The sequence below is a fragment of the Suricata suricatta genome, chromosome 14 (assembly GCF_006229205.1).
Source record: "Suricata suricatta isolate VVHF042 chromosome 14, meerkat_22Aug2017_6uvM2_HiC, whole genome shotgun sequence".
Classification (NCBI taxonomy): Eukaryota; Metazoa; Chordata; class Mammalia; order Carnivora; family Herpestidae; genus Suricata; species Suricata suricatta.
In genome coordinates, this window is record NC_043713.1 from 70,312,738 (window position 1) to 70,337,493 (window position 24,756).

The following is a 24,756-nucleotide window of genomic DNA, read 5'->3' on the forward strand; positions in this document are numbered from 1 at the left end:
CACTCATAGGTCTAGCAGGAAAACAAGAGAGACCTAATGGAGAACTGAGCTTCTTCTTGACAGTAGGGAGCTAAAGAATTGTCACTGTAAAACCTGACTATTGCTGATTACCATATCCACAGCCATGATGTATAGATGGCCTAGCCTCATTTCTGCCTTTCAGAATTCCTGAAGGTGGGTAGAACATAATTTTTGTTATAACGCTATCTGTGATAATGTCTGGAATACCTAGAATTCATGGCAATCCTCTTTATAAAAGATTTTATGGGTGACAGACAGGGATTGGTGTTGCTCACAATAATGGATGCTGCACTTCTTGATCCTGGTTGAACTAAAGTTTGAATCATAACCTCTGTTTCAGGAGACAACCCTTCCAATTGCTTTGGTTTTTTAAAAGCTTGATGATTCTTGGTTTGATGCTGTTTTCTCCTTTGAAGTCAAAAACTGTAGCCAGAATTTGGAACTCTGAAAAGACTCTTGTTCCAGTGCCTCCAACAATGATTCACATAAAGTATGACAGCTCTGAAAATGTTGGGACAGAATAGACAGAGCAAATTCTTTGTGTTTTCATGGCACTTTCTGAAATGTTTCCACATCGGCAAAGGCTGACGATCTACCATTAAAAACCTGGCACACACAGGGCATTTCGCCAGGATTTTATGATTGTCCTTCTTGTGCTGTTAAGAGAATCTGATCTGTTTTGAATGATAATTCACAAATTTTACAGAGAGTGGTTTCCTGGTTTGTGTGTATACTTTTAAAGTGATATTGCAGTTGGAAGGGAGTGGGAAATTGTGGGCAACAGTGCTTGGTAGGTAGTGTGGATTTCCCAGCTGTCACCCCTCTGCTTCTCAAGTTCCAAGTGGCTCCTCAAATAGCTCATAAACTTGACATTCTTTAGAACTTTCAAACAGCTGAGGCATTTAAAATTTCCCTGAGTCTTCTGTTCTGGCTGCCTGTCTCCTTTGTGGTGCCCATAGTTAAAGTCATGAAATAAATAATCAGATTTTCTTTCTCCAGATCAACAGTCTAGTTTTGACTTGCTAAATTTGAAAAGTCTGTTTTTTCCAGCCTTTCCAGGCTATTTTTTGTTTCTGGATCCATAAGACTGAAATGTGCCCTGTCATTTGGATAAGCCCAAGAAAATAATGCTCCATTCTAAACATGGCTTGATGAGGATGGGACACCTTTTGAGATTGTGCTTACTGTAAGAGAGAAATCTAAAGGGGCCACAACTGAGGAATGTGCTCCTGGGATTCCATCACTGAATTTAGGTCTCTTGGGATTTCTACTGTTTATATTGGAAGAAGGAAGTTGCTTTGAATTTCAAGGACTTTCACCTTGCCTCCTACAGAAAGTACAGCTCCAAGTAGACACTGAGATATTAAGACAGAAAAAGACTGAGGGACTGTGAGGCATGACTTGTGATGAGTTCCTTTTATAATCTGGTTTAGACAAAGCCTCAGAATAATAGGACTATCTGGGGCGCCTGGGTGGCTCAGTTAGTTAAGCATCCGACTCTTGATTTTGGCTCGGTTCACAATCTCAGGGTTCCTGAGTTTTAGCCCTGCATAGGGCACTCTGCTATCAACAAAAAGCCCACTTTGGATCTTCTGCGCCCCCTCCTTTAGCCCCTCCCCTGCTCTCTCAAAAATAAATATTAAAAACATTATTTTTTTAATAATAGGACTATCTATTGCCCTCCATTCAGATTGAGGTGGCCACTTGAGTGCCACGTGTGTCACGTAGCTTGCAGGCTGCAATGCACAAGCAGGATCTTGACTCAAGTGGCCTTCCTTTTTTTGGAGATCATTCCGGGGTCACTCTGTTCAAAATGTTTGAAATGGCTGGTTTTGATTTGAAACTGCTCTGATGAAGAGAGTTTCTTCATCTTCATTTGCTTGTTCCATTCCTACTAAGATCATCAGCTCAGCATCTTCATTTTCCCTCTTCCTGTGTTTGGATTCTCCTATGTTCTTCGCTGGTGGTTCTGGCACTTGTTTCTCCTCACACAACAAGAAAAGATTTGCCATTTCACCACTGCACTTTGCTTGAAGAGGTTCCTTCAACTTCTAGTGCTTTATTTTCATAAAGTACCACCTAAGCACAACAACATGTTCTTAGTATGTATTTCAAAAAAGAAACAAAATCATTGTCTTATTTAATCCTCCCCTGTAACACTGAGATAACTATTAACATCCTTATTTTACACCTGAGGAACTCAGGTTGGAGGTGTCGCTCGAACTACTTAGGCAACAAGACAGTCCTAGAGTTAACCTCTCCAGCCCCCTAGGTCTCCAGCAATTGCAAGGTCACCATGCCTTGTTGCAGAGCCATGACTAGGGTGAGGCAAGTGAGACATTAGGACACAAGATTTTTTTTTTTAAGTTTATTTACTTATTTTGAGAGAAAGAGCAAGAGAGAACCGGGGACAGAGAGGGAGAAACAGAATCACAAGCAGGCTCTGCACTATCAGCACAGAGCCAGATATGGGTTCTGTTAGACCTTTCCCTCCTGAAGCGAGTCATCAAGAGTGAAACCCACAGATACAAATGGAGATGGTGAGTGGGTTTATTTTAGTTCGGCCGAACGGCCCCTCCGGAGTGTTGGCAAGTCCTCAGAAGAGAGCCCTGCTGTTCTGAAGCTCAGGGATTATATAAGTCATAGCAAAGCAGAAAAGGTCATCATTGAGGTAACCAATCATAGTTTACAGCATTACATGGGGTTTAATCACATTCTGACACATAACCATAAGATTCAGCAGAAACCTATTAATTTTAGAGTTCTTTGTCTCAAGAGAGATTTGAAGTGACCAATCATAGGTCCGAGGGGGAGGTGAAGCAAGTGCACAGAAGCAAGAACTTTGCGGTTAAAGGGTGGGATCTTACAACAGTATCTTGAAAAACAAGTTAACCTTTAAGTTATACTTTATGGGTTACATTTTAGGACTTCCAGAGCCCAACTGCCCACCCTTTAATTGTTCAAGCAGAAAAGGGCTGGAGAATGAAACAATGGTTGGGAGTTTTTTATTAGAGTCAGCTTGACCCGAGGAGGGTCTTACAGTTTGAACTCAAAACTGTGAGATCATGCCCTGAGCTGAAATCAACAGTGAGAAAGTTAGCCAACTGAGCCACCCCATGGGCCCAAGATTTAAAGGCAAGATTTAAAGAGGCACAGGTTCAGCATCTCAGAGCACCTGCCCCCTTCATTTTAGCACCCTGGGCATGTCACTACCTCCTCTTACTCATAGGTGTACCTGCTTGGACATCTAAGATCTCAGCCAATCTTATCAAAACTTAGCTCTTTTTAGTCCCCTAACACATTGCTCCTCCTACAGTGTTCCTTTTCTGAGTAAACACTTGTAGTCTTCTAGTTCACAAACTTTGGAGACATCCTTTGCCAGTCTTTCCCCCATACCCTACAGCCAATTAATTACCAAACCCTGCCTGCTCTGTTTTCCAAAGATATCCAGAACCTGACCACTCCCTTCTACTGCCCACTCCCTAATTCAAGACACTATGTTCTCTCCTTGGATCATGACCAAAGGCACAAGTACTTTGCCTGGATCATGACTGAAGGCATCATATTCTCTCTCTGGATCATGTTTGAAAACACCATGTTCTTGCCACCATATCACTGCAGAAGTTTCCAGCCTCACACCTCTTTTGTCATATGTCCTTATGGCATCCCCAGTGCTCCCGTTAAAATATGTAAAAGGGTTGGCAGGCAGTCTTTTGCTTATAGGTCTCCAGTGACATCCTAACTCACTCAGAAGAAAGGCCAATGTCAAAAGGAGCCCTAGGCCTTCACCCCATACCCACCAACCTTTGTCCTTTCTGCCTCTCTCTCCCTTGCTCCATTGCAGCTACTCCATGAGTCTGGAAGACACCAGATTTTGTACTTCCTTAAGACTTTTGTTGCTCCGCCTCCCTGAATACTCTTTCCTAAGATATCCCCATCCCAGCTCCTGGTCTGCATTAGGTCCACCACTTCGCAGCAAGGGTTCCCTAACCATGCTATCAAAAACCACGACCTCCCCCAACTCACAGGCCCCACTTACCCCCACCACTATTTTTCAACCTAGTATTTATCATCTGCCTAACACCCAATCCATCTGACCCTTGAACAACATGGATTTGAATTGCATAAATCCATTTACATGAGAATTTCCTTCCAATAAATATGGTACAGTGCTATAAATGTATTTTCTCTTCCTAACCATTTTCTCTCTCTCTCTTTTTAAAAATTTTATTTTAAGTAATCTCCACAGCCAAAGCAGGGCTCAAATTCACAACCCCAAGATCAAGAGACACATGCTTTACAGACTGAGCCAACCAGTTGCCCCTCTTTGTAATTAGCTTAATAACATTTTCTTTTTTTATAGCTTACTGTATTGTAAGAATACAGTATATAATTCAAGAAACATAGAAAATATGTGTGAATTGACTTTTTATGTTATCAGTGAGGCATCCAGTCAACAGTAGGCTAATAATATTTAAATTTTGGGGGTTTACACAGATTTTCTACTGCACAGTGGGTCGGTGTTCCTAACCCCTGTACTGTTCAAGGATCAAGTCTACATGAACGTATCTTGCTTCTGTTTTCTATCCCACCCACTGGACTATAAACTAAGTGAGCAAACGGGTGTGTGTTTCCTTCACTACAGTATTGTAAGTTCCTAGAGCAATGTCTGGTATATTGTCAATGCTAAATCTTTGCTACACAACTAATTGGTAGCTGTTATTAATATCATCTGTGTATACAACAGACCCAAACCCACTAATTCCAGGCCTCCCAAGAATTTAATGAAATCCAAATCCAAGTGATTTACATGCAAGGGAGAAATTCAGCCTAGAGTTAAGGGTAGGTATGTGTAATTGAAGCAAAAGTTTTGTGAAAGAATACCCTCCATACAATGGATATGCTACAACCTTCTATGCCATTCACAAATTTCACTGGTGCTAAGGAACAGTGTTTAAAAAATAAAGGAACAGTTAGTGTTTACATTTTACCATTTCAGAAATAATTACATCTCATTCATAACATTTCATAGTTTGCTGGCAGCATATGTTTTTTTAAATTGTGTAGTGATATCAGAATAATGTGTCTTTAAGCTGATGGCATCTTAGATTCAATAAAAACGTCTATTTTTCTCCATACGCTGGTTATAGCCCATTATATTTATTTCATGATTCACTAATGGGATGTTAACTGCATTTTGGCAAATGGTTTAAGACAGGATTGGCCTGCCCCCTGTTTTTGCACAGCCAAATACATATACATATATATAATGCTTGTTATGTATATATTACGTTTTTTAAAATTTGTGTTGAAAAAACCCAGAAGAATATTTTGTGAAATGTGAAAATTATGACATTCAAATTTCAGTGTCCACAAACAGTTTTATTGGGACACATCAGTGATCACTGGTTTAAGGCTATTGCTGGGGGCTGCTCTGATGCTACCATGGCAGAGTCAAGTCCTGCGACAGAAGGCTGCAAGTCCCCTAGTACCTAAAATGTTTACTATTTTACAGAAAACGTTCGTCCACCCAAGGTTTAAGAGATGCAAAACGGAAGACACCAGACTAGCTCACCAATCCCTGGAGTGTTCCAGATGACTCAGTGGGCCTCAATATTTCCCACCCTGGGCAACAAGGGAGGGAGAGCGGGAGCATCCTTGTTTCTGAGCTCCAGAGAAACTTCTCTCCAGTCAGCTGCCCCATGTCCTGCAGCAGTGGAGTACTTACCTTTTTCTCTAAATGCCTTTTGGAGTGAGGCCTGCCCACTCTTTTAATAAAACCATTATAATCCAATCTATAATATCCAAATGGGGCTCCAATCAGTTTTCCCAACAAGTTTATCCGGGTTGGATTTTCAGCTGTTGTTCTGAGTGATTGCCAAAACCCTCCTTTCAAATCTCCCTCACCAAGGAAAGAATGTGGGTGGGGCTTCAGGGCCAACCCCAGGGGCTGCTTGCCTGGTTGGGGGCCACAAGTGCCCCTTCTCTCTTTGCTGTCCAGAGCCCCACCACCTTATCTCCAGTTTAGCTGAGTCTTGAGCTATTGGGGGTCAGCAGGGTCAGGGGTGGGGGTCTACAGAGCTATTCCCACAGAGCTCAAGCCTAGGTTAAAGAGACTAAAAGGGCACACATCTTCCAGGTGCTAGGAAGTCATCATAGGTCACAGTTCTCCAGCTACAGAGAACTAAAACCTTCCCTCCCTGTCTTCCCAGGTACACTCAGCTCCCAGGGGCTTGCCAGGGGGCCAGACTTTAATCCCAAGAGCTTTTTCTAGACATCAGCCCACTCTTTTCTGAATCTGTTTCCAAAGGTCAAAGGTCATATGCTGGTTTGCTCCTGCTACCTCTCACACTCTCCCCTCCCCCCCTTCACATGCCTTTTCATCAGCACCTTCTAAATTGAGTCCCAGGCTTTCCCTCCCACTCTTACAGCTCTCTTTGCATATGAATTCTTGGGGAAAGGGAAGGCTTCAAGCTCCCCTGACAGGCAAAAAATATTTGTATTCCCACTCCCTCCAGTGTATTCAAGTTACTGAATTAGAATAGAACTCCAGTTTGCGAATTAAAATGTTCTAGAGTGCCATAACCTGATAGGACTTTAAAAATACCTTTCTTGCCAAACCAACATGTTGTACACCTTAAACTTGCACAGTTTTATATGTCAATTACATCTCAATAAAGCTGGATACATAGATAAGTAAATAAACACATAAATAAAATGTCATTCTCTATAAACATGACAAATGAAGCTTATAGTAGTTTACGACAGAGGGTCTTTAATCTTTCCTGGAAGCTATGGAAGAGCTGCCTTTGCCTTTGGGTCTTTCAAGTGTAAGGCTAAACCAAACAGATGCCATGACAGGCTTTAAGTTCCCCCTCTGATCTAGAAGGCCTAGTTTCAGTTCCCCAAAACTAACAGGCAGTTACACATTGCCTAGACCAAGAGAGACCACCTTCGCAACACCCAATCAGGGAAGGCCAGCTACCACTCTCCACATTCCTAAGGGTAAGGCCTGCAGATGGGAACTTTAGATAGGACCCTGTTACCTAATGTTAAAGTTAACCCGATAGTCGCCTGAACAAGACCCTAGGCTTGCCCTGTAATTGGTTGATTTTAAAGGTACTCTAAATGTTGTAATTGGACCCCGCCAAAAGTAACGAATACTCTAGACAACGTGAATGGTTAAATCTGCTGTCAATAATATTGTATAATAATGATTGGATCACTGTACCTATGTCACAATTTCTTGTAACTCCCCCTCCCCAAACCCCATAAAAACCCTGCTCAGCCCTTGTTCAGGGCTCTCAGCATGAATCCACTGCGCAGGTAAAGTCTGTGAGCCCGAGCTTAGGCTCAGCTAGCCTAAGCCCATAATAAAACCGCCCTTTGCTATTGCATGTGTGACTCGGTCTCCCTGGCGGTCTCTGGTCTTTGGGGGATACTGCAACTTGGGCATTACACAAGAAGTCCTGGACATTTTCTGTAAGAAAGCAGGGTTGAATGAAGTGACAGATTTCCACAGTAGAAAGTCCTAATGGTGAAAAAGTCCTCCTGGATCCCCATGGGTTCCTAGTACTTTCCCACTCTGTTCCAACCACACTGTACTAGGACCTTTGCACCTGTTCCTGATTTCTGGAATATTTTTCATACAGAATCCTCTTGGCTCTTTTCCCATATCCACATCTTTGTGGCAAAGCTGCTTCTCAATGGAGAAGATGCCCTATTTAAGATGCCCACTTTCCCCCTCCTAGAATCCTTTGCCCCCTTACGCTGCTATATGTCCCATGCATTTTTTTCATGGTTCTAACCACCTTCTCTTAGACTATATGGTTGTAAGATTTAATAGATGGAGGCAGAGACGAGAGGAAAGAAAGAGACCAAGTTATGGAGCCAAGAAAGTCTTTATTGGGATCTGCGATTCCCAGGCGAGGTTCCATGACCCTTGAAGTGGGGAGTCAGGGAAGTTGCGCCTGATAGGCAATGGGCGGGGGTTTTTATGGGTGAGGGGGTTCCAGGTTTGATCTTGGGAGGGCAGATTATCATATAAGGGCATTTCAGGGATGTGGCGGGATGGAATAGGTTGTCTCCTCTGTCAGGGTGATGGGAAGCTGGAGTTTCAGGATTGGCTGTTTTCTAACTGGTGCGGGACATTCCAGGTCTGCAGGTGAGGGTGGGGGTCGTCGGTGCACGGAATTCTTCTCCGACCCACAGCAGAATGGCCCCTCAGTCGCCACCTTAAGGTAACTCTTACAATGGTTACTAATTTGTTATGCTTATTACCTGCCTCCCTTGCTAGAATTTGAATCCCATGAAGAGAGTGACTTTTTGTCCATTTCATTCACTGACATATATCAAAGATCTGGACCAGAGCAGATATTCAGGAATATATGTTGAATAAATGTACATGGATGGATTCAGAAATAGATTCGGCCATTCAAAAGGATTAGATGGTACTAAGTTTCACATGATTTCTGCCTGATGGTAATGCTGGTGGTTGTCAATTTGTTTTCTAAGCACAGCATTGAAATTTAAAATTTTTATGTTGTCTCCTTATTTTTAAAATGTTGGAAAGTAATTTTTAAAGTTGTAAAATGTGATGAATCCAAATAAAGCACATCTGTGTGGTTATTTGGCTGTAAATTGTCAGTTAGGCACTTTAAGTTTAATTTAATTTTAGTTTTTAAAAAGATTTTATTTTTAAGTAATCTGTACACCCAACATGGGACTTGAACCTATAACCCCAAGATCAAGAGTCACATGCTCTGCCAACTGAACCAACCAGGTGCCCCAAGATATATTAATTTTATAATTCACTAGTTCCTAACATGGTCAGTGGTACCATGTAAGGTGGAATGATGTGGAATAATAGGGTCGCAGACTCTCCACAGAGACCTTTCTGGTGATTTTAGAATCAGCTCAGTCTCAGAATCAGCCCAAATCCCACCTTCCATCTCCCACCTCTAAAAGTGGTAATTTAGGTTATCACTTTTGTAAATCATTTAATCTATGAGGTCGAAGCCTATGGTTTTCAATCTGTTACACATTATGATTGCCCAGGGAACCTTCAGGAACCCACCTGTCCAATCTCACTGCTGGCCAATTAGATTAAAATTTAAGGGAGTTCCTTTATAAATCTTCACCAGCCATGTGCCCTCCACCCGAGAAAACACCAGTGGTTTGGGGACTTCCTCTTCCACCTGACAGAAGAAAGGATTTCCCATCACTTTTCCAGATTCATTTTAGCATGCATAGCCCAGGGCATAAAATCCTCCGCAGGACCCAAACAATGGGACAATTTGAAATAGAAGCAAGAACATGAATGCCACCTCTAATGACTACATAATAATCCTTTTGATTTGGGGCATATAACCCAGAAGACATTCAAAGGAGTAAGTGAAGCTGCTATAAGAAAACCACTTCTGTTCTCATGGACTTACTTAGTTTATATTTTTCAGCATTCCCATCCAGAAAATCTCAATGTAAAATCCATGCCAAAGCCTGTCTCATTCTAGAGTGGTGATCCTCAGCAGGGGACAGTTTTACCCCTAACGGACATTTGACAATGTCTGGAAATCTTGTTTTATTGTCAAGATATTTTGTTTGTCTCTAGTAGCATCTAGTGGATAGAGATCAAGGATGTTATTAAACGTCATACAATACACAGAATGCCTGGGTTGAGAAACCCTGGTCCAGAGAACAAGAAACTGTCCCACTCCCCTGCATGATGTCGTTAATAACCTCCTTGTCAGAAGGAGTTAACATTCCTGACAAACTACTCAGATAGTTATCCAATAAACTTAATAGGACCATAAGATATTTTTGAAAATTAGTCATCCTTCTCCTGAGATGACTGCCAGTGAAGTAACTGAGATTTAATCTTTTCCTTTTAGATTTTCTGTTAACAATGGTGAAGACTAACTATTCTACTTTCCTTCAGAACGTTCCTAACAAGAGAGAATCTTTGATTTGGCTTGCTTGAAACTTTTCTCTTTGCAGCCAGACTGTAAAAAAATGTAAGTACTTATAACTAGATCATATTGAGATTTCTCTCTCTCTCTCTCTCTTTTTTACAGCAGAAATAATAACTGTTTTTCCAATAAGATTTTATTATAACTAAAAATTACCTGTAGGGGCACCTGAGTGGCTCAGTCGGTTAAGTATCTGACTCTCAGATCATGATCTCATGATTTTGTGAGTTCGAGCTCTGTGCTGGGCTCTCTGCTGACAGTGCAGAGCCTGCTTGGGATTCTCTCTCTTCTCCTTCTCTCTCTGCCCCTCCCCCACTCATGCTGTCTCTGTCTTTCTCTAGATAAATAAATAAACTTGAAGTTTTTTAAATTACCTGTAAAAATGTGTAATATATTTACATTGTTTTATCAACTCTATATTACTACTCATTATAATAATAATTCAATCTAGAAAAAATAACACTTGAGCCTTATGCTTCTAGGAAATTATTTTTTAAATTTCAGTATTCATAGGGGCACCTGTGTGGCTCAGTTGGTTAACCATCCAACTTCGGCTCAGGTCATGATCTCATGGTTTGTGAGTTCGAGCTCTGTGTCCCTCTCTGTGCTGACAGCTCAGAGACTGGAGCTTCTTCAGATTCTGTGTCTCCCCCTCTCTCTGCCCCTCTCCTGCTTGCACTCTGTCTCTCTCTCTAAAAAATAAATAAGCATTAACAATTGTTTTAATTTCAATATCAATTTATAAATATGAGAAATAGGAGAATGTAGAGAATATGAGATGGTAAACAATAAAAAGGCTTTCAACCATAAAATAGATCACATTCTATAAAATCCTATGGGGGAAGTGGACTAGAAAGGAAGATTAAATGAGAAAAACAAACAGTGTAAATGAGATTAAATGAGAAAAAACGAACAGTGTAAATGTCCTGGCCATTCTTACATTTTTTAAAGTGGATAATGCTGGGTATCAAAACTCTATGTTATTTATTTTCTTTGGATACATTTAAAAGAGTACTATTAACAGCTTTACTTACTGAAAGTGTCCATTTTTAATTTTATACCAGAAATTACATCCTTTACAGGGTTTACACTAATAATGAAAAATTTTTGTTGTCGGGGCACCTGTGTGGCTCAGTGGGTTAAGCATCTGACTTCAGCTCAGGTCATGATCTCACAGGTCGTGGGTTTGAGCCCTGTGTCGGGCTCTGTGCTGACAGCTTGGAGACTGGAGCCTGTTTCGGATTCTGTGTCTCCCTCTCTCTCTACCCCTCCCCTGCTCGCTCTCTGTCTCTCTGTCTCTGTCTCTCAAAAATGAATAAAACATTAAAAAATGTTTTAGAAAAATTTTTTCTTGTCTACTTAAAAATATTTGATGATGAATACAGATTTGCAAACAATAGTTTAGGAGAAAAGAAGAAGAAATTTGACCACTTACAGATTTAGATCCATGCCTCTAACAGATTGCTCAAACCTTAGACTCACCTGGGACACTCTCAAACATTCAGATTCCAAGGCTGCATCTCACACTAGGGAAACTCAAATGGCCAGGGGAGGAGTCTGGGGCATCTGAATATTCAGTGTTTGCCCCGTTTGATTCTTAAGCAAGAATACATTGGGCAGCTTTGATTTCTCCAGCATTATTAAAATATCCATGCACCTACTCCTTCAAGGGAAGCCCAAGGGTGTGTTGAGGGTCAGGAATTCATTTTTCCTTCATTTATCTGACACATTGAGTGCCTATTTCAGGACACATTGTTGGGTGACACAATAGATAATTTGAGGTAGGAGATTGAGCTGGGAACTTTTCCTCTCCCCCTTAGAGTCTTTAGGACCCTCACCTCCTTTTCAGGGGCTTCTGGGTGTCTTGCCATATTCAGAAAAGTTGGGATATGTAAGCAAAATCCAGAGATCTAGATCCCAACTTCTCAATTTGAGAAGTACTTTTGAATCACCTGGGCTGTGCTTCTTTTCTTTTTTCTTTTTTTTAATGTTTATTTGTTTATTTATTTATTTATTTATTTATTTACTTTTGAGAGAGAGAGAGGGAAAACAGGGAATCCCAAGCAGGCTCCTCACTGTCAGTGCAGAGTAGAATGCAGAGCTTGGACCCACAGACCCTGAGATCATGACCAAAGCTGAAACCAAGAATTGGATGTTAATCGACTGAGCCACCCACGTGCCCCTGGCCTGTGCTTCTTAAGTATCAGTGAATCTACGGAATCACCTACAGATCTTGTGAAAGTGTAGATTCTGGTTCAGTAGTTCTGGATGGAGCCTGAGAGTCTGAATTTCTAACAAGCTCCCAGCTGATGCCCATACCTCTTGACTGCAGACCAAATATTGAACAGCAAGGATTAGGGAGCTTTTAAAAAGTACTGATGCCCTGGCTGATTCTGTCTGGGAGTCTATATTACCAAAGCTCCCAGGTATTTCTAAAGGGCAGCCAATTAGCAAACCACTGCTCCAGATGGTGATGGTCCCTGCTCAGCATTCACCAGTAGAGCACCCTGTATGAATGAGGTCCTCACCTCACTTCCTATTAGGGGCTTAATTCAGTCCCTTCAAATTTATATGATAAATTCCTAGCCCCCCAGTGTTTCAGAATGTAGCCATATTTGGAGATAAGTCCTTTGAAAGAGTGATTAAGTGAAAATAAGGTCATTAGGGTGAGCCCTAATCCAATCTGATTGTTCTCCTTATTCCCCAGCTGCCCTAAATCTAATCTGTCTTCTGCGCAGATCAGGCAGCTCCAAGGTGGAGCTGTTATGGAGTATTACTGTCTCAGTTTTGTGACTGAAGAACCCAATGCTGAAATCACATGATGCTTTGCTTCTTGCTCTCCCTCCAAGAGAATCTGTCTATTTTGTACACTTTTCCTTAAATTCCAAAGCTACTGGTTCCCATTCTGGAAAATAGTCCCTGTAATTATTGGGTCCAAGAACCTTCTGTGTACACCATACTCCCTCTGCTTGCTTTCTAATGACCTGGAGACTCCTCTGTCCCCCAATTGGGCCTCCATCTATGTGCCCCCCCCCTCCACCACTAGTCACTACCTCCCCATACCTCTTGTATGGCCATTCTTACCAATGAGGACTGTCTCCAAATAAACCCAACTCTTAAAAACCTCATTGCCTTGTTACTATGCTCTTTGAATAAGTTTATGGCAAAGTCTAAATTCTGAGCAAGGAATCTTGCCAGATATATCTCTCAAATGAGGTCTCCAGGCTAAACAGAGTCCTGACTGTAGGGAACCCTGCTTTAAAGGCAAGATGAAGTGGGCGCCTGGGTGGCTCAGTGGGTTAAGCAATCAACTCTTGGTTTTGGTACAGGTCATGAGTTCATGGTTCTTGAATTTGAGTCCTGCATTAGGCTCTGTGTTGACAGTGCAGAGCTTGCTTGGGATTCTCTCTCTCTCCCTCTCTCTCCGCCCCTCCTCAGCTCACTCTTTTTCTGTCTTTCAAAAAATAAATAAAAGCAAGATGCAGTGTTGACTTTGCTCTTCCTTTATCCTGTGTTGGGCATCTAATCATCACTCTCCTGCATGAGGCCATCCATGAACAGGGCACACCTTTGAGTGCTTTACATTAAGTTAGTCCCTAAGTAAATCTCACTACTCTGTTATGGAGTATTACTGTCTCAGTTTTGTGACTGAAGAACCCAATGCTGAAATCACATGATGCTTTGCTTCTTGCTCTCCCTCCAAGAGAATCTGTCTATTTTGTACACTTTTCCTTAAATTCCAAAGCTACTGGTTCCCATTCTGGAAAATAGTCCCTGTAATTATTGGGTCCACATCAGGGAGGCTGAAACAGGATGTACATCAGGAAAAAGTGAGGTCTTTTATTGACCCCCCTTCTTTTGAGCAAACCATCGTTACATAGATTTCCGCATTTTGTCTTCTCTCAAAAATGGCAAACTGTGTCCCATAAGCTGATGGGCCCATTTCTTGCACGGTGTAGGGTAAGAGATTGGAAGGCAGAACAGGGTAACTGCTACAAGAAGAGATGGAGAAGGGTTCTTTCTTACAAGGTGTAGGGTAGGAGGATGGAAGGCAGAACAAGATAACTGCTACAGGAAGAGAATAGAGAAGGGCCAGTTGCCATGTGACAAAATAAGAATGTGTAACTGACACACACACACACACACACACACACACACACAGTGCTAGCACTCCGTGAGATGAAGTGGAATGAGAGCAAGCAGAGATTCTTCCTCACATTCAAGGAAAAGTTCAGATGGAGCCCTGCCCTGGGCCTTAGTGTGTGGCCTTCTCTCCAGGTATTTCTCCCATGCAGGGAGGGAGGCAGCCTAAGGCCAGCATGCAAGAGTGTAGGGACAGGGAGCCTGCTTGCACAGGCCAGCCAATTGCCCAGTGACCGTGGGGTCTGACCCCACAGTAGGACATCTTTTCATTTGGATGGTTTGTCTCACAAAGTGGCCCCTACACACCCCCAATTCCAAAGTCAGACATATACCTGCTTCCACCAAAGTGCTCCCCAAGGCCTGGCAAGGGTTTATGCACTCTTGGAACCCAAATCCACAGCCTTTTCCTTGGTCAGAGTTGGCTTACTGCCTTGATAGGGAGGAAGGCTGATTTTCTGGGGAGAAAGTCAATCTTGCATTGACATCAGCTAGCCCCACAAACACAGGTCATGTTGTTAATGTGGGAAACAAATACCAAACCAATGTCATAGGTCCAAATTATCTTAGTATTTTGCTAAAAAGAATTTAGATGTTTTTACTGACCACAGTTAGTTGAATTCTAGGGCTGGCCCTAGTGGGAGGACAGGTATGGGCTGGTGAGGCCCAAAAGCTCCAGCTCATCTGCAGGATGATGTCCCTTCTACTACTGGGGACCTGACTTGTGCACAATGAAGCCCTATCATAGTGCAGCCAAAGGCCAGGGATGGAGTCCATGTACCCACTGGATCCACTGGTGAGGAGTGCTCGAGTAGAGCCTTGGCAGTGGGGCCCCCAGAAAGCACTTCAGCCCAGTGGCACTATCAGCCACTTAGTATGTTCCAGACTTTGAGGACACACCCTGTGTGTGTTGACTAAACCAACAGTCACAGAAGTGAGAAGGTAACAGGTGTACCAGACACAAGAGCCAAATAGAGGAAAGATAAATGGTGCCATGAACTCCTAAGGCTGAACCTCACCCAATTTAGTGTTTGCACATCATGGATGCTATGCGTTCTTTTTCTTTTATCAGTAACTGCAGATACCCAAGGTTTAAATGGAGAAAAAGCTTAATGTAGCACAGAGGACACCAGATGGTTGACACTGAGATTCTGTTTATTTCTGACCATTTCTTTACAACTGTCCATGCAGGAATAACTCCCACATCTACCTCCCAAACTTGAATCTCCCTCTAGAAATAGAGATCCATATTTCTAATGCTCTAAATGCATCTCCCCAAAGACCCTATTAACTCCCAGGACAACATCCCCCCTACCCAAATCACCTTTCCTTTCCCTGCTCACACTCGGCAGTTGTCTCAAACTGTGGTTTCTGTGTTCCTTCAAAATACACTTATGACTGGGCTTCAGTGTCTGAGTGCCCAGAATGAGGCCTATGGTAGGCGTATCCAGCTAGACAGGCATATGACAGGGGCACAAAATGGGCTCCAGGTCAAAGAAAGTCCGATCGCCACAACGAGGACAGGGTTTGACGCTGAACCAGACCACGTCAGGCCGCCCCAATTCCTGCAGCATTTGCTTCAGCCTGGCATGCAGAGGGACAAGCCTGCCCAAGTGGAAGGTGCCAGAGACATCCTCGTAACTCTCTAGGGGGACAGGATAGAGCACGCGACTCAGCTTGCTCAGCCCAATGGTGTGGCGAACCAGGTCCTCCAGGACATGCATCGAGATGGGGTTTCCACAGAAAGTGAAAGTCATGAGCTGTGAGCAGTGGCTGAGGGCAGGCAGGATGGCACTGAACTGGGAATCCATGATCCCACACTCATCTAAGTCCAGATCCTGGAGGGTGGCAGAGGCTCTCTCTATCAGAACTCGGAGGGGCCCAGCACTCACATTGGTCAGGTTGACCCCACTGAGACTCAGGTTCTTCAGCTGACTGACATTCAGGTGCTGGGATAGATATCTCAAGTCTGATTTTGAAAGCAGGCAGTTAGTTATTGACAGGTTCTCCAAGGGGGTCTTCAGGCAGCTGGGGAGAGACAGAGCAGTTAGTCCTCGGGGATGGAGGTAGCAGACGGAGGGACACGGAGATGACCCAGACCTCGAGGGAAAAGGCCCACTCCACCAAAACCCAATGTGTTACAGATGATGGTCAAGCCCCAGGATGCTGAGTGGTTAAAAAAAAAAAAAAGCACTCAAATCAATCCACAGTTCAGTGGAGTCCTTTCTCCATCACTTACGTGCTGGGTGACTTGGTCAAGTGAATGAAACCTCAAACATCCCCTTTGCTGTCAAGTGGAACACGGCACACCCTTTAGAGGTGCTGTGAACATGGATTAATGTTAACAATGAGAGGTACTTAAAAGGGGAGCCTGGCCCAGTGTCTCAAATAAGGAAGGGAACCATTGAAATCTAGTACTGGGCTGCAGGACTAGAAATGCTTTCAACTTGGGCTTCCTTCTGGCTGCTGCTCAGACCCCAGTCACTGGTACCCATTTCCGTGAGGCTAATGGGGGAGGTTCGTGAAGGGCTAACCTGGGCAAGGTCTAGCAGCCTACAGCCTCTGGGGTATAACTTGGCAGTTCCTTATTCCAGCTCCCTTCCGCGCATGCCCAGATTTGGGCATCTCCTCTGTACTGCCTTACATAGAACCCAGAGCAACCCTTTACTGACAGGGAATCAGAGGTAGGTTTGGAGGGAAAGGCTCACATTGTCAAAGCTGCCGAGTACAGAGCTTGTGATCTGAAACCTCACATCGGGATACGCCTGCCCTTCATCAATTCCCTCAAGTTTAGTGATTTTTTAAAATTAATTTTTGACCATCATAACTTAGGCATCATTTTCTCAGGAAGAATTCTCAAAGCCACACTCATCTGCCCCAAAGCCTCCCCCCATACATAGATTCCTAACAAAGAGTCATTTCAAATAATGTGTATTCGAGTTCATACCTCCAACCTTTATCTGGGAAGTTACATGACAACATGTGTGGGGACATCGTTACCATGTGTGGGCCTTTAGTGATTCATGCAGGCTGGCACTGTCAAATGGTGGACCCACTGCAGATGCCCCTTATTGTTTACCAGAATGAAACAGGGCTTATGCCCGTCTGCCAAGAAACCTCACTATCCCTCACCTGAGCACTTGGTCCAGGTGGTCTTCAAGGAAGGAGATAGAGTCCAAACAGAGCTCCTTAAGGTAGTGCAGCCTGAGGAACTGAGAGGTAAACTGGCTGATACGCTGTTCCTCCTTTGTGGGGGTGGTGTGGGAAGACATGTGGACGTGGGAGAGGAGGAGCCTGCGCAGATTGCCCATCTGACCCAGGTGAGGGGCAAACTTCCGCAGCGTGGACAGATTCCAGGTACATTTGACTTCCAAATCCTGGATAGAGTCCAGCTGCACAATCTTCAGGATCTTCTTAATGTTCTGTATCGGCATTGTGAAAATCTTCAGTTTCTTACAGCACAGATGCAGCAGACCTTTCCCCTGCTTGACTTTTTGGATGAGGTAGGCAAGCGACTTGTCAGGGGTGCCTTCCTTGAGGCAAAGATCTATAAGCACCTCCAAAGGAGCCAAGGTCTGCTTGGGCGCTGGTCTGCAACTATCCACTTTTTGCTTCTTCATAGGCTGGGCCACCTCTGGCTCCAACAGGGGGTATATACTGACCCTGGTCCCAGACCACACAGTCCAGAAGGCCTGATGAGCATTCTTCCGTAAATCCAGCACCTGCAGTTTCCACCTCCTGCAGGGAAGATGGGAGACAGACTGAGCAGCTTTCAGATCAACAAGGAATAAGACCATGAGTCTCAGACTCTAGGCAAGGCCCAGATGGCTGACCTGCACTTATACTCCATACCCTAAATGTCAGTGGCTCCTTGGGCTACTGGGATCCTTCCTGGTCCCCACCTGTAGTACCTTTAAATGCTGTACCTTTAAGTGCCACCAGGAAGGGTTGGGCACATTTCTTTGGTCACCTCTGGATCTCAATCAGCTCTACAAGTCCACAGACTGTTCCTTAGAGTGTCCCCCAGGGATGGCCTCAAGACAGAGGGTTGGGCACATTTCTTTGGTCACCTCTGGATCTCAATCAGCTCTACAAGTCTACAGACTATTCCTTAAGAGTGTCCCCCAGGGATGGCCTCAAGACAGAGGCTTCCTCACTGGCACCAACAGAAGCCTCTGGCCCACCCTGTGGCCCTGTACTCTCCCTGACCCCAAGCAAGCGCTGGAATGCTGAGGCCCTCTCAAGCTATGGGTTCACCCTCACCTGGGGCGAGGCTCCTTGGCAAGCAGGGCATTGAGTCCATCCAGTGCAGCTTGAAGGGTCTCCTGGTGAGGCTGCTGCTCCTTCATCAGGGCCCCCAGAGGAAGGCAGGCGAAGGGCCAGGCCTGCACCATTGCCTTCAGGATCTCGCTGTACCTCCCAGCGAAGGCCGCTATGAACAGTGGTGGGAAGAGCTCCATGGGCAGCACCTCCAGAGCAGCAATGGCCAAGGCCTGGTCCCTCAGCAGGCTCTGACCTGCCAGATCCACGAGTCTGGGTATGGCCGGGAGGCTCACCCTGATTAATATGCTCCGAGAAGAATCCTGGCCAAACATCCAAGGAACAAAGATGAGTATGAGCAACCCCATTATCCCTCCATCCTTCAGAGGAATGAGTTCAAAGCCAAAATCACTGTTCTGACAATAGTTAGGGAGTCCTCAGTTTACCCCAATTCCCATTCTCTGCTAGGCGGCCACAAAGCCACAGCTCTGCCCACGCTGGAGCCAGAATGAACATCTTGCCATGCCCTAATGGGGGAGCAAGATGACCACTGGCCCCAACCCATATCCAGCTACTGCTGCCTTTAATTCTAGCTCCACTGCAAAGGTAGCATTGAGGAACCTGAAAACTGATCCCATCCTTTTTAGGGAAAGCTTGATGATTATAACCTGAGCATTGAAAATACAGAGGAATAAGAAATGTTATGTGGCCCAGCGTGACCTCCTCCTCAGCTCTAACAATCAACCCAGATGAAAAAGATTAAAGAACACATCCATACAGTCAGTGCCATTACGTCATTTAAGACACTCTCAACTGTAAAATATGTTCTCATATTGTAATATGTTCTTGCATGTGCAAGTTGGAGATGAAAAAAATTACACAGTATCCCCCAAATGATTTTATTAAATCTCTCCTACAAATAAGAGAATTACCATTTTGTTTAGGGAAACATGGAGCTCACATTCAGAACAAACCCTCCACGTTAAAAAATACTCTATGGAGTATTTTTTTCCTATGGAATATTTTTCAAGCTTTTAGTTTATTTTTCTAAAAATAAAAGCTTTAGTAAAATCACAAAACAATAAATTTTATGAATTATAATTGCCAAACACAAACTAAATATTTAAAACACCATTAAAAAATTCCAACTAACTCGATATCTTTCATTCCACCCTCCCCCAAAAAAACCTACTTGGTTAAGAAATATCATCAGTGTCTATCAAATGGCATACAGACCCCAAAGCAGAAATCAAAAGGTTGGAGATTAAGGCAAAACTGTGTTCAGAGGCAAAAGCAAAGCCTCCTCATTTACACTGCATGGCTGAGGGCAGCATGACAGCTGGCATCCCAAGTCCGAGGCTGCTGCCTCACCAGAACAGGACTTGGGACCATCCACTCAGACCTCAGGCAGGGACTCCAATGCTCCAGGCCTCTGGGTGTCTCTCCGCTGGCTCCTCAGAAGCAATAATAGGCCTTTCTGGCCTCACCTCCCTTTTCAGATCCTAGATGAAATTTCAATTTCCAACTGAAAACACAATCTTATTACTGGATCTCCAGTTAATCCAGATTAGGGTTCTGACTTTCTCTATACAATTGACTGAATCATATGCTCCATTCATGAAAGAAAGAAAAGAAAACCAACCTGGAGGTACACTTGGGAGCGTTCTGGCCACATCAGAATATCTCAAATGTTCAGGTTAAGACAGCTTTAATGCAGACAGTGGTGTTATCCCAAAAGAAAGAAGTAAAAATAAAATTCCAAAATAATCACGTAAGTCACTTATTTGGTAAATTACCTAAAACCACAAACTGTGTGTCTATTCACAGAGGAAGTGGTACAACTGAAGTATTGTTGTCTTCCAGATTTTGATGATCAAGGCCTCCCTGAAGGAGGTCAGGTCAAAATTACAACCACAAGTTGGCCAGGAGAAGGAAGGGGCGGGGTGTTTGAACAGTATTGGCAACAAAACTGGGAACAGGACTAGTTCAATCCTGATAGTCACTGGGGGGTGAGGGCTATGGGCTCTCTGGGATCTTAGAGGCAGGGAGAGAAATAAGCATGAGCTAAAATGCACGTATCCTTGTCATCGAGAAGCTGCCACCAGAGGACTTTGTCTTGAGGCTCAACTATCCTCTTCCTGATCCTGACTTTTCAAAAGCCAATCAGGTCTAGGCATTTCACAGGGGCCTTGGCCCCAAATGTGATCTCCAAAGGCCTCTTCCCAGGTATATACTGACAACTGCTGTTTCCTCAATCCTACGAAATGATTAATACAAATGCACCTTCAAAAAGTTGCTTCTGCCCCTGCCCCTAAGCTTCTTAGTTACTCCCTTAGTTATTCTGCTGGGAGAGCACCATTAGGAACAGGAAAACTCTTCTCCTCTCTCCACATTAAGTTCCGTGCATAAATACCAGCACCTTTCCCTCACGGAAATTTGAAGCCACATTTGACATTTAAGGATCTACCAAATTTATGGATGGTTCTCATGCTGGGCTGGATCATACATTGGCGGTTCTGATGTTTCAGAACACACACACAGAGAACATCTCCCCACAAAGAATTTTCCAGGCTATCCTTTACCTCTAGTATTGTGACGCCCAAACAATTCTTACATTACTGTTTAGGAGACTGGGATTCTCTGAAGGATGTTCTCCATTTTAGTAGACTGCTTTCTCCAATTTTACTATCAGCAGGCTTTGCATAAAATACGGTTAAAATGGAATGTGCTCTATAAGCATTTTTTAGCCCCCAGGAAATCACCTTTAACAAAGAGCTGCAAAAGACAGAGATTAGTAACAAAGATAATCATAAATGTCTTTGATTATTGAGCTGTTACTGGGCACAGAAATGGTGCTACGCAACTTTTCATCCAGTACCTCCAGTAACTTTTGCACAAAATTTAAAGTTCACCATAATTTTATTTTTATCCCAGTAAATCCGGGACTCTACACAGGGAGTAAGCTGGTAGACACCCTCAGGCAAGGGGTTTGGATAAATCTGCCCCACCAAGTAATCAGACAATCTCAACATTAGAGAGACCTGTACCTGGACCTTGGAGAAAACAGTAAAACGGCAGAAATCCAAGTTTCGGAAATGTCTATGGGATCCCAGTACCCAGGAGATTCAAGGGGGCAGGAGTGACCACTGTCTTCAGATCTAACAATGTTTAATATGAGCCAAACACTCTCCCCTTGTGAGGCAAGGGACGCTTCTCTGTTCACCACCACACACAGCCTGTTGGACCAGGTGACACGTTGTGTCACTTAAAGGGTGAAGACTTGTGTCTGAAACCACCTGGAGGCACTGTGGGCCTGGGTAGGGTGCCAGTGGCTGTGTGTATATGTGTGTGTATGTGTGTGTGTGCGCGCACACGCGCACATGCCCGCATGTTGCTCTAGACCAAGGGCACAGAATCGGACCAATGGAGGGTCTGGGGAAAGAGAAAGTGGCAAGCACAAATCCTGCATGGAAAGGTGACAGATTAATAGGGGATGCTCCTCAGAATTTTGCCTTTCAGCCTCCTTATCACAGCTCATCAGACAGAACTGTGTTTTCTGGGGGGGGGGGGGGGGGGGGGGGGGGGGGGGGGGGGGGGGGGGGGGGGGGGGTAGAGGGACAGCAGAGAGAGAGGGAGATATTCAGAGAGAGAAGGGGGTCTGGTACCGTGTCCCTATCATCAAACTGATCCTCAAATATTTATTATATTTATTTTTTTAATGTTTATTTTTGAGAGAGAGAGAAAGAGAAAAGGAGGGGAGGGGCAGAGAGAGAGCAACACAGAATCCAAAGGAAGCTCAAGGCTCCAAGCTGTCAGCATAGCCTGACACAGGGCTCAAACTCACAAGCCACGAGATCATGACCTGAGCCAAAGTTGGATACCTAACCTCTGAGCCACCCAGGAGCCCATGACCCTCAAATCTTTAACTCTAAGCCATAAGAGGGTCATGGTGGCTCACAATAACGCAGCCAGATGCATCAGGCTATCAGGCACTTTCCACTTGGATTTGTTCCACTGGACAAGGAGCAATGATCCTCAGGATTCCAAAGACCCTGGCCTCACACTTAGTGGGAAAAATCTCCTATGCCCTAAGCTGAGGGCTGACAGGAGTCACTAGAGTGTGGGTAGACATGTTCACAGGGATGTCTCTAGACCAGTTGGCCCCTTCTCCCATATCCAGACACACCCTCTCTTCTCAATCCCTGATTTACTCAAAAACACCGAGTGTCATGGACCTTGCATTCTATTGAGTAAGCAAATGAAAAAGAAGCAAGCTGAAACATATGTTAATCACAGGTTGACTGTTCTTTGTGTGGAGGAGCAAGGCCACAAAAGTAACCATGCAAGATGAAACTATGCAAAACCATCTTAACAATTCACAGGCAAGGTTATGGCTTTTCTGTGGCAATTCAAAAATTATTTTTTGCTAAACCATTAATAATTCCCTTCTTATCTGTTATAAGCATGTTGAGAAATAAATAGTAAAATGACTATATATTTAGTATGCTGATTTTAAACACTAAAAAACCACTTCTCTGTAAAAAAAATGTAGCAAAAATGGTTTTAACATTGCTTACGGTTCTTCTTGTATAACTTTTGGTACAGAGTGAGCATCATTTCTGTGCCCTGGCAAACTAACATGCTGCTTTCTAAGTTTGGACAGGCCTCCAATATCATATCCTTCATGTTTCCAATGCCATGACGCATTAAGAGAATTCCTTTAGTGTGAAGATTTTTGCCAGAATGAGTTCTTCTGGGACATCTTCAACCCTCTGTCATGGCCATAATCTCCCTTTACACTTCTCTGGGAGATAGGAATGTGAGCTGAAGCTGGATTCTCAATCACAGCATTGAGTAAAAAGAATTGTTCTGTGTTTGGTAGAACTTAAGAAGTTCCCAAAGCAGTTCATTTTCTAGCCTCTAGTTCCTCTCTTAGGACATAAAACGTCAGGATGCTTGGGTGGCTCAATGGGTTAAGCGTCTCTTGCTTATAGCTTAGGTCATGATCTTATGGTTGGGAGATTGAGCTTTGGGTTGGGCTCTGTGCTGAGCATGAAGTCATCTGAAAATGGGAACATTCCACTCATGGGCTCAGCACGTCTATACTCAGCTGAGTCTGCAGGCCCTGTCAGGCATCCAGAAGGTCGAGCTGGTGAGAGGTGAAATATTCTTAGGAAGAAATCTGGAAAGGCCTGAGCTCACTGTCTTTAGTACCTTGGCTCAGCAGCTCTCTCTGTGGTGAGCCAGGCTCAGACCAATTCTTATGAGAAGCCATCTCCCCACTCTGTGTACCCCTAACATGAGCCAGTAAGAGAATTCACTGATGGGGTGTCACCCACAGGATCTGAGGAATAGACACACATGCAGGTCCCTTCCACATGTGAGGCAGGGGAGAAGAAGGGGAGCCCAATGAAGTGATAGTGCCACAGGAGGTAGAGCTCTGGGACATCACCATGGCCTGGGTTCTGCTCTGGTCATCCTCCTGGCTCTCTGCACAGGTGAGGGACACTACGGAGGGGACATTCTGACAGTCCAGGGCTGACCGGTCTCTCTCTCTGCCCCCAAATCCTCTGGAATCATGGCTTTAACCTTGACCCTCCTCTCTGCATGTCCTCCTCCTCTCAGGGTCCTGGTCCCAGTGTGTTCTGACAGACACTCTTAGTATCTGTGGCTCTGGGACAGAAGGTCATCATTTCCTGCTCTGGGGGCAACAGTTAACTCTGGGGCTTATAAGCTAGGTGTTCTGGTATCAAGAATGACCATGTGCTGCCTGACACTCACAATGCACAAGGTTGTTCTGGGGCCTCCATCCTTTCTCCAGTTTCAAGTCAGGCCATATGGCCTCCCTGACCTTGGATTTAGCTGGAGGGCTAGCTGGGCACTATTACTATTCTCTTTCAAGGAGTGTCCCTTTACCCTCAGTGGCCCAAGCCCACAGAGAAGTGAGACTGAAACTTCCCTGGGCTCACCCACTCTGTCCCTGCTTGACGCCAAACACCAGTCAAATCTTGGGGTCTGAAGCCAGCCTTGCTCCTGCACCCCAAGCAGAGGTTCTGAACATTAGTGTGGCTTTGGGAATGGAATCCCAACACAAGACAGTTATTTCTTATAAAAAAGCAAAACAAATGCTCCACTGGGGAAATGACTGGGAAAAAAAATAAAGGCTCTGCTTCTGCACTTTCCTCCCCTCCTGAGAAGCCTCAGGATGCAGACTCTATCCAGTTCCTCCATGACAAAAACAGAGGAACAACAGGGCTTTTCTAGACACAAGATGGTTCAGGGGATCCGCTTACCTGAAGATGTCTTCTGTCCACTGTGGTCCAGCTCAGACTGGCCTCAAGGTCCTCCAAAACTTGTTTTCCCTGGT

General features: G+C 44.2%; 2 protein-coding genes and 1 gene segment (V, D, J or C); 2 read left to right on the forward strand and 1 right to left on the reverse strand.

Annotated features, from left to right (window-relative positions):
- The window catches only part of LOC115277666, an 869,742-nt gene that overhangs the window by 576,566 nt on the left and 268,420 nt on the right, over positions 1-24,756 (forward strand).
- Positions 1-24,756, forward strand: part of LOC115277665 (immunoglobulin lambda-1 light chain-like) — a 653,789-nt gene that overhangs the window by 386,765 nt on the left and 242,268 nt on the right. The gene's annotated exons all lie outside the window — the stretch shown is intronic.
- PRAME (preferentially expressed antigen in melanoma) lies at positions 15,266-20,097 on the reverse strand. The gene is made up of 4 exons (XM_029921976.1): positions 20,032-20,097; positions 18,393-18,712; positions 17,262-17,867; positions 15,266-16,157 (listed from the first exon to the last, which is right to left on the reverse strand). The coding sequence occupies exons 1-4, from the start codon at positions 20,062-20,064 to the stop codon at positions 15,581-15,583; spliced, it is 1,536 nt and encodes a 511-aa protein (XP_029777836.1). The 5' UTR covers positions 20,065-20,097; the 3' UTR covers positions 15,266-15,580.

Coding starts and splice junctions, on each gene's coding strand:
- PRAME (XM_029921976.1), bottom strand. CDS start 20,064: ATGTGGCCAGAACGCTCCCAAGTGTACCTCCAG. Junction 17,868..18,392: donor GCCAAGGAGCCTCGCCCCAG/GTGAGGGTGAAC, acceptor TCTTCCCTGCAG/GAGGTGGAAACTGCAGGTGC. Junction 16,158..17,261: donor CACCTGGACCAAGTGCTCAG/GTGAGGGATAGT, acceptor GTCTCTCCCCAG/CTGCCTGAAGACCCCCTTGG.